Source organism: Natrix helvetica (assembly GCF_964273705.1).
Source record: "Natrix helvetica genome assembly, chromosome: 7".
Classification (NCBI taxonomy): domain Eukaryota; kingdom Metazoa; phylum Chordata; class Lepidosauria; order Squamata; family Natricidae; genus Natrix; species Natrix helvetica.
The window spans coordinates 38,801,537-38,810,591 of record NC_138558.1 but is presented as its reverse complement, the minus strand read 5'-3'; the positions used below and the strand labels follow the sequence as shown (position 1 = coordinate 38,810,591).

Sequence of the window (9,055 nt, the reverse complement as noted above, 5' to 3'; positions counted from 1 at the left end):
GAATTCTATTAACATCTATCATTTTTTTAAAAAAATCAGAAATGTAAACATGCCTCCTACAAAGATGTTTAATTTTTTTATCCAAGTTGAAAGTTGATACAAAAATTTCAAAATTTCAAATGCTGTAATAATTTTGCATATACACATTTATGTATGGAGTGGCATGCAAGTCCCAGAAGTGGCTTAAATCAAATTGAGAGAACTAAGCAAAATGGCATCCAATATAGCAAGTGAAACATAGATATAAGTGGTCAGAATAGTGGGATTCTTTATAATTATTTTCGTATTAAAACATTATACTATCTTATTCATTATAGTGACCACAGTAGTTTTTCATTGTTATGCAAGAACCAAAATCAAGAAACGCAGTTCTCTAGCTTTCTTACTATGATCTCTATTTTCTTACTATGATCTCTAGTGAGATCATAGTAAGAAAATGCAATGCCAATCCTTCGCAAACTAAATTTTGCTGCTCAATTATCTGGTAATAGGGTGAAAAACACAATAAAAAATAGTCAAAGGATACATGCTAAATTCAGTTTTTGAATCATTCTTTCAACAAAACATGTTTCCACTGTTTGGCAGATAATTGTTTAGCTCTGTTTTTTGGTGTTGAAATTTTTCTGTAGCAATTTTCTTCTAATGGATAAAGCAATTTGAGGTGGAGTTGACAGGAAATTTCTAGGGGGGAAAAGTGAAAGATTAAGCAAGGCTGGCATGGAGCTTAATATCACACTTTCTCCTGCCAGTTTAAGATGCAAAAACTAATCAGATGGGAGACTTCTAGTCTTTTTTCTCTTAGTATCTGGTAGTTTGACCATTAAACAGGCGAGTATGAACTTGAATAACCAAAATGTATTTTTATATATTTCCTTAAAATTAACTCCACAATTGTTAAAGCATTACCATTTCTCACTTTTTTGTTTTTTTTTTGAAAACAGAGCTGAAATAGACGTCTGGGGTTATTCTGACATATAAAGAAGTTTGGGAAATCTGAGGATAAGGAAAACACAACTCTGATTTCAGGTTGCCATATGGATAATGCTTCAAGAGAAGAACTTTTATTATCAGCATTATAAAAATATGAGACACGTAGGTCTTAATTTAGTATCCTTTAACTACACAGCTAACAAGTTCTTGAATGAAGTAGTGCTATACTATAGATGCATCAAGAGAAAAATAATCTGATTGGTTTTTATAATTAACGTAAGGAACCTTGAGGCTTCTAATATGCTAAGAGCCAGTTTGGTACAGTAAATATACGATTTAGACTCCAAACCCCTTGCCACCTGTTGCTTTTTTGCACTCTTTCTAGGGCTTCAGCATCTATTGCGTATCATGGGGACCAGAAATGGACACAGTATTTCAAGTATGAACTCATTAGTGTGATCTTGATGCTATTCCTCTGTTGATGCAGGATGGGACTGCATTGGCTTTTTAGCAGCTGCAGCAACTGATGGCTCAAATCCAGGTGGTCATCAACTAAGACAGCAAGAACCCTCTCCACAGTTACAGCTATTGAGCCAGGTACTACCTATTCTATACTACTGCATTTGTTTTTTCTTGCTTAAGTGTAAGAGCTTACTTTTCTCACAATTGAATTGCATTTTATTGGATAGAGCCAGTGGTGGATTCCTACCGATTCAGATCAGTTCGGCTGAACCGGTAGTGGTTTGGCGGTCTGGGTTGCTGGAAGTGGCAGCGCCCAAGGCCTGCCATACCCGCAAACTGGTTTTCAGGGTAGCGCATGCACAGAACAATTTTAATTACATTGCACATGTGCACACAGTGCGCACATCAGTGAATTAGCAGTACTGTCTGCTGGAACCCACCCCTGAATAAAGCCCAGTGTTCAAGTATGTCAAGCTCCTTCTGAATCTTATTTTAACAATTTCCCCACAGCTTGGTGTTGTCTGCAAATTTGATGAGCACCCCTTCTATTCCATCTAGATCATTTATGAAGACGTTGAAGAGCAGTGAGCCAAAGACAGATCCATGAGATATTCCACTGCATGCTTTCTTCCATGTAGTTCTGATGAGGACTACATGCTGAATGCATTTGGTCAGCTAACTGCATACCCATTTGGTGGTGATCCAGTCTATCTCACACTGTTCTGTCTTATCAACAAGTAGGCTATGATCTACATTATCAAACGCCTTACTGAAATCTAAGTTTACTATATCCACAGCATTTGCCCGATCCACTCATTTAGTCACTTTATCAGCGAAGACATTATAAGGTGGGTTAAAAGCAGGTCATGGCAAACATGAGCATGCTGGCTTCTAGTAATCACCTTATTCATTTCTAGATATGTGTAACTGTCCACTGTTTATCTTTCCCAGGATTTTCTCAAGTATTGATGACAAGCTGATTGGTCTGTAGTTTTCTGGATCCAGTTTTTCCCCTCTTTTTGAAGACTTCTGAAAGTGTTGCTAAGAAAACTGCAGGGACTTGTTCAAGAAGTCACCATGAGTCAACACCGACTTAAAGGGGTTCAGACTCAGTCAGACAGACACACAGACATAGGCACTCACACAATGTCCTATTCATCTAATGTTTCTTAATTTCCCCTCCCTATTCTTTTTCATAAAATTAGACTTCTGACTTCGATGCTTATAGCAATACAGAGCAGAAAAATTACTGCAGGTAGTCCTCGACGTATGACAATTGAGCTTAAAAATTTTGTTAAGTGAGACATTTGTTAAGTGGGTTTTACCCCATTTTACAGCATTTTTGCCACAATTGTTAAGTGAATCACCGCAGTTGATAAGTTAGTGCTTATCAAAAGATCACAAAAGGTGATCTCATGACCCCAGGACACTGCAACCATCATAAGTATGAACCAGTTGCCAAGCATCTGAATTTTGATCACACGATCATAGGGCTGCTACAAAGGTTGCAAGTGTGAAAAATGGTCACTTTTTTCAGTGCCGTTGTAACTTTGAATGGTCACTAAATAAACTGTTGTAAATTGAGGACTACCTATAGCTTAGTCATTGTTTAAGCTTTTTGTGGCCAGGTAAAGCAAATTGTATTTAACTGTATGTGTCAAATATGATGCAATGCATGCATGTTAAGGTATAACTTTATTATCAAAAAGTTTTGTTATCATCTCAGATGATAATTCAGAAAACAACCCCGTTTTCTTAGGTGCAACAAGCTTTCTAGCATGCATGAATCGTGACTTCATCACAATGATATAAACAATAAATTTAAAAAATCCCTCCCAACCGGATACCCTTTTTATACATTATAAAACAGTAAGCATGTTTATAATTTCCAAGTCATTTTTAAGGGTAAAGAACCATTAATATAGATTGGTCTTCTTCATGATTCGCAAGAATTCTTCCTCATTTATTTCTCCATCTCCATCACGATCAGCTTCATCTATCATTTCCTGGGAAGCAAGGGGAGGAGAGAACCACTGAAGATTAGGCACTGTTCTAGAAGCATCTGACACTACTTTCATGGAATACATCCTCAGCGTTAAACTTATAACTTTTATAATGTTTAAACTTCAAATATTATAGGAGTTATATATACTGTAAGAAGTTATTGTTATATGTAAAGTTATATGTAAGAACAAATTTATAAGTATTTGCAGCTCTTAAACATATAAAAATGACACCACCATTCTACCAGTGACAGAGAGATTAGGGTTGAGAAAAATCCTCGGGTCTGTAGAAACGCTCATATTGTTCAGGGGAAAAAAGTATCTAAGGAGGGGGGATAAATAGAGGCTATTTTTCATAGAATATATACAATGACCTTGTAATGTTGAATACCAGGTAGGGGAAAAGAAACAAATAAAAAACTGTCCTGATGGATTGTGAATTCTGTAAAAGTGTGTCACCACTAAATGCAGACTGAACATGTTCATTTGGTATAAGGCTCTTTATTATTCTATACACACTGATAAACTGGAAAACCATAACTGAACAACATTTAAGGTTGTGTTTCTGTAATTCGTAACATGTTAAAAACTTATTAAAATAATTTTATCAGCTCCTTAACGAGGTGCCCCTACCTAATTTTAGACCCACAACTAACAAAATGTGGGTTGTAAAAACTGTATATCAAAAAGACATCAAGAAGATTCCACCTCCACCCCATCTAGGCATGAGATCCTTTTATCTACTTTATTATTAAATTCAATATTTTAATTTAATGCCCAATGTTTTAATATTTTTAATCTTCTTTGTGTTTTATTCTGATATTTATGGCATTATAACCTACCCAGAGTTGCTTGATAGTAAGATAGATGGCATATAAATTTAATAAATAAATATCAAACTGATTTAGATCCTTTATTTTATCTCTTTGTTTTGGTTTTATTCACTTTTTAATTGTCTTCCACTTTGTAAACTGAAGCATTAAAAATAATAAAATTTCTGTAAAATAATATCATGAATTGTATATTAGAAGCTAATTCAGACCTTAAACTGAAGTGTACTGAAAAAATGACTAAAACAGACTCAATAGTTTTAACCACACAGGAAAACAACACCAGAAAGACCAATCAGTAAAAACGAACCAAAGTTTGAAGAGAAAATAAACTTTTATTAGAAACCAATAAAGAGCAGGAATTACAACTCTTAAGTGACATGACATAAAAGTCCAAAATGCTATGCAAAGCTGAACAGTTACCTGCAGTTCTTCATCTGTTAAATTTTCCCCAAGTTCCTTGGAAACTCGCTTTAGGTTTTTAAAGGAAATCTTGCCTGTACCATCATCATCAAAAAGTCGGAAAGCTTTCAGAATTTCTTCTTTAGAATCTTTTTCATTCTTACAAAAACAAAGGTAAGATAGTAAAATAAAACAAAAACACCTCCAAGCATCCTACATCTCTCTTTAATGACAGTGAAATCATGTTACCATTTTTGTGGTCATCATTGTTAAAAAGTCTTCAAAGTTTATGGTGCTGCTTCCATCTTTCCCAGTGTCTGCTATCATCTTTTTAATTTCTTCTTTCTTTGGCTCAAAACCAAGAGCACGCATTGCAACCTGCAATATAAAAGCTAATAACTTGTACACATCCAATACATACTTGAAAATTACCTACAAATGTTTCTGCCTAAAGCAGTTTCTCCTGATTAAAGAAGTTCCATTGTTGTCCCAGTTTATACTAGATAGGTTCTTAATGTGGGCCAAATTGAGTTCCACTAGGCATAGAGATCTTTGCAAAATTTTATTCTGTACAGAATAATGTATTCATTTATTTGTTTGTTAACTTTATTTGTTGCCTATTTTTCTTACTCTAGGCTACTCTAAACATCTTAATGCTGTTTGGGAGTAGATTCCAATTCAAGCATGTCATCTATTTCTTTTATGTAGTTTTTACAAAGTACGTCCCAATAAAGGAATATACAGTCATAATTAAGTCTTAGATCTTTTACTGCTCTTACTCCTTCAGTCTCACTATAGGAGTTAATAGGGATCTGCAATTAGCTTGCTTTCTGTTTAATCCATGGAAATTGCCCCATTGTTCTTACTTTTCATATTCTATTGGTTTAACAATTTCCATGCAATTTCATTTCCATATATTTTTACTAACTCTAACTCTAAATTACAATTTGCTGTTGTTTCCCTGAGACTGCTGTTTCCCTCTCCCTTTCTCTCCAATAAGATAGCTGCATAAAGGCTGGAAAAACATCCTGTGCTAAATCTTATCAACATGTATGCATTTATGTTCATGAAACGATAGGTTAAAGATGCCTGCTAATGAAAGTAGTGAAGCCTTGGAGCCTTGTCCAGGAGGGAATCCTGTTTTCTGATCTATACCTGGTAGAACTCAAGTTTCAAATCAGAAACAAGAGTTGATCCATAAAGCACAAAATGTATGGTATGCTCCCTCTACAAGAGGCTATCTTTGGACCCAACTGTTTTGACAACTACTGACCAATCGTCATCCTTCCCTTTTTGGGAAGATTGTTAGTTTGCAATTGATTAAAACCCTGGAAAAAACAGATCATCTAGACTTGTGATGGCGAACCTATGACATGCATACCACAGGTGGCACATGACCCATTGCCCCAGCTCAGCTTCACTGCGAATGCGCGGGGGAGGTCACGTGTGCATGCGCAGGGGGCGAGGAAGCACATGGGTTGTACAGCACAACCCCCCCCCGGCCTGTTTTTCATCCCAGGAGGTTTCAGGGAGGCCTGCTAACCCCAAAACGGGGGGCGGGAGGGTCATGCGCATGTGCGGGGGGAATGCATCCATGCATGGGGGACTGGCCACATTGCATTATGAGTGTGGGCGCACCTGCTGCCGCCCATGTGTGCATGCTTTAGGCACCCAAGGATGAAAAGGTTAGCCATCACTGATCTAGACCCATTTCAGTCAGATTTCAGGCTGGAATTTAGTATTGAGATAGTCTTGGTTGCATTTGTTGATAACTTTTGGCAGATAGTACATCGTTATGCTCCTTGATCTATTAGAAGCTTTCAATACTACTGACCACAGTATCCTTCTGAGGTGGCTCTTTGGGTTAGGAATTGAGACCACCATTTTATGGCTATTCTCTTCCTCTTTCCAAGGGCTGTTGGTTCTAGTTGGTTGGGAGATTGTCCCCTGGACTCCTCTGTGAGATGCTGCAGAGTTCCTCTATCCCCTCCTTTTCAACATCTACATGAAACCACTGAATGAAATTATCTGATTGTTTGGAGTTTAGTATCATCAGTTTTTTACTGAAGTACTGTACTATGGTACCCATATTTTACACTATTTTCAGTTAGCACAAAGTTTATTTAAGCAATGAAACAGCGAAGTGAAATAAGGTAACCTGTAAGTTGGGTTTCCATGGACATGACAAACAGATATGGCAAAGTTGGATTTTGCAAGCTAGTCCTGATGTAGCCCTTAATAGACCACTTTGGGTAATACCATAGAGTTGTAAGACAATATTGCAGTATAAAAAAATCCAAATAAAACCAAATTGTTAAAGAAGACAAGGAAAATTAATATATACCTTCAGTTCTTTGACATCAATGCTACCGCACCCTTCAGTATCAAACAAATCAAAAGCTTCTCTGATCTCCTGCTTCTGATCTTCAGAAAGCTCATGTTTTAACCCACCACCTCTCCGACGATGGGTGCCACTCAAACCTGGTTTTTTGAATCCAGATGCCTTCAATAAATGCAAGTTAAAATAGTGTTTGAAATGTCTATTTCATTGAACTTATTTTCCACATCGGCAAACAAGCCAATAGTAAACAGCCCAAAGAACTGCTAAGACCACCCTCACCAACACTGAGAGAGCAAGCCACTACTAGAATATAAACTGACACCAAACCCCACTCCTTACTAGCACTGGTGATATTACCTAGTTTGGGTAATGAAAGAAAACAATCAAAACTTAGAGAATACCAAGGACCCCTCATTTCAACCCTGAACTATAAATATTCTCCCTTATTTGTACATGTTGCTTTCAAGTGTAGATGTTCACTATATATGTGGTACTTATATTGTACTGCGCTTAGATATAAGCAGATATAAAACATATTAGTTGGTAGAAAACATAAAGGTTTCTTCCTTAAAACCATATTTCAATTACATATACTTTATCTGTCTAAACAGAGGTGTACTTTGAATGCTCTCTCAAGGGGAGAAACACTTGAAGGATGGGAATAAACTGCAAAAACTTGCAATTTTTAGTAAGACTGGGAAGGTGGCGTCAGACATGGCACTAAGCCATGTTTACTTTTGAGTTGTCGTGGAAATACAGCCCTTTTATAAACTATGATTTTTAGCCCGCTGGAGCTTAGTCAGCAAGTTATGGCTGAAAACCACGCATGCGGTGCCTTTTTACTACAAGTATTAACACTGCAAAGAGGAAACAAAACCCACTGTATTAATACAATTAATGTTATTTAAACCGCCCCATGGTCCCTCGTGAAGCATTTCTTGATTTACGGTACTTAGGACTCAGGTATATTCACTGGCAAAAAAAAAGGCACCAGTTTTCTGCACACTTATCAGGGAATAAATAGGAAAACTTTTCCCCCCTCCCAGCAGAACTTCAGAAGATCGAGATGCACCACTTTTTTTCAAAAAAAAAAAAATATCGGGTCGGTTTTTACTTTGCTCGGGTTCTAAAAATATCCGCGAGTAAAATAGGGCACAGATTTACTACAGCCAATCAGGCTTGGTTTGGCGCGAAAAGGGATCCGAAAGCCACTGGGTTCAGGATGAATTGCAACTGTGATCGCTAAAGAGTTCATGATGCTGTAACTTAATTCAGTTAAGTAGATCCAGAGGGAGGGGAATGCGTGAGAAAGGCTACAGAAAGATGAGCAGGTATTATTTCCTTTAGCAAAGCCTGGGGGGAAAGAAACACTCACCATTCTCTTACAGAAGCTGGGTTCCCGTGTTCAAGAAACCACACAAACCAAACCACCTGCAAGAATCGATTACGTCCCGCCTCTAACGTGCCCGGATTGTCCAATGACAGAAGAGATTCCCGCGAAAACTCGCCTCCCTTCCTTACGCCCGAGGCCAATCCAGAACCGCGAGTGACGGCCGGGCTTTGTGACGCCATTTGGAGCTCGTGTTGCAGTTTCCGCTGGATACACAACAAACGAGGCGCTGGCGTTCCTAGTAACCAAAACCGAGGACGCGAGGAGGTTGAGCGTTGGTTTCCCTGGGCAGCTGCTGGTTGACACATTAGTTTGCAATAAGCCAAGTGAGGTCAGGGTGGCTTCAGTCTGTGCTGAGATTATTGCGGTAGGGAGATTCGGAATAAGGCGTTGGCTTTTGACCACTTTCATTAATGAAACAGCAATGTAGCCACATTGGTCCAGCAGGAACACCAAACCAGAGAAGAGCAACAAAGATGATTAGGGGACTGGAGACTAAAACATATGAAGAAAGGTTGCAGGAACTGGGTATGTTTAGCTTAAGAGAAAGAAGGACTAGGGGAGACATGATAGCAGTGTTCCAATATCTCAGGGGTTGCCACAAAGAAGAGGGAGTCAAGCTATTCTCCAAGGCACCTGTGGACAGAACAAGAAGCAATGGGTGGAAACTAATCAAGGAGAGAAGCAACTTAGAACT

The 9,055-nt window shown here is 37.9% G+C and overlaps 1 protein-coding gene across 1 annotated transcript; it reads right to left on the bottom strand.

Moving 5' to 3' along the window:
• Positions 1 to 2,641: 2,641 nt before the first annotated feature.
• Positions 2,642 to 8,494, bottom strand: LOC309395653 (uncharacterized protein). The gene is made up of 5 exons (XM_081960084.1): positions 8,344 to 8,494; positions 6,972 to 7,130; positions 4,877 to 5,005; positions 4,649 to 4,786; positions 2,642 to 3,398 (listed from the first exon to the last, which is right to left on the bottom strand). The coding sequence occupies exons 1-5, from the start codon at positions 8,344 to 8,346 to the stop codon at positions 3,309 to 3,311; spliced, it is 519 nt and encodes a 172-aa protein (XP_081816210.1). The 5' UTR covers positions 8,347 to 8,494; the 3' UTR covers positions 2,642 to 3,308.
• Positions 8,495 to 9,055: the final 561 nt, after the last annotated feature.

Excerpts from the sequence above, each read along its gene's own strand:
- LOC309395653 (XM_081960084.1), bottom strand. Across the intron at positions 4,787-4,876 it reads CAATGATGACCACAAAAATG|AATGAAAAAGATTCTAAAGA; the intron begins GTAACATGATTT and ends TGTTTTTGTAAG. Across the intron at positions 3,399-4,648 it reads TAACAGATGAAGAACTGCAG|GAAATGATAGATGAAGCTGA; the intron begins GTAACTGTTCAG and ends CTTGCTTCCCAG.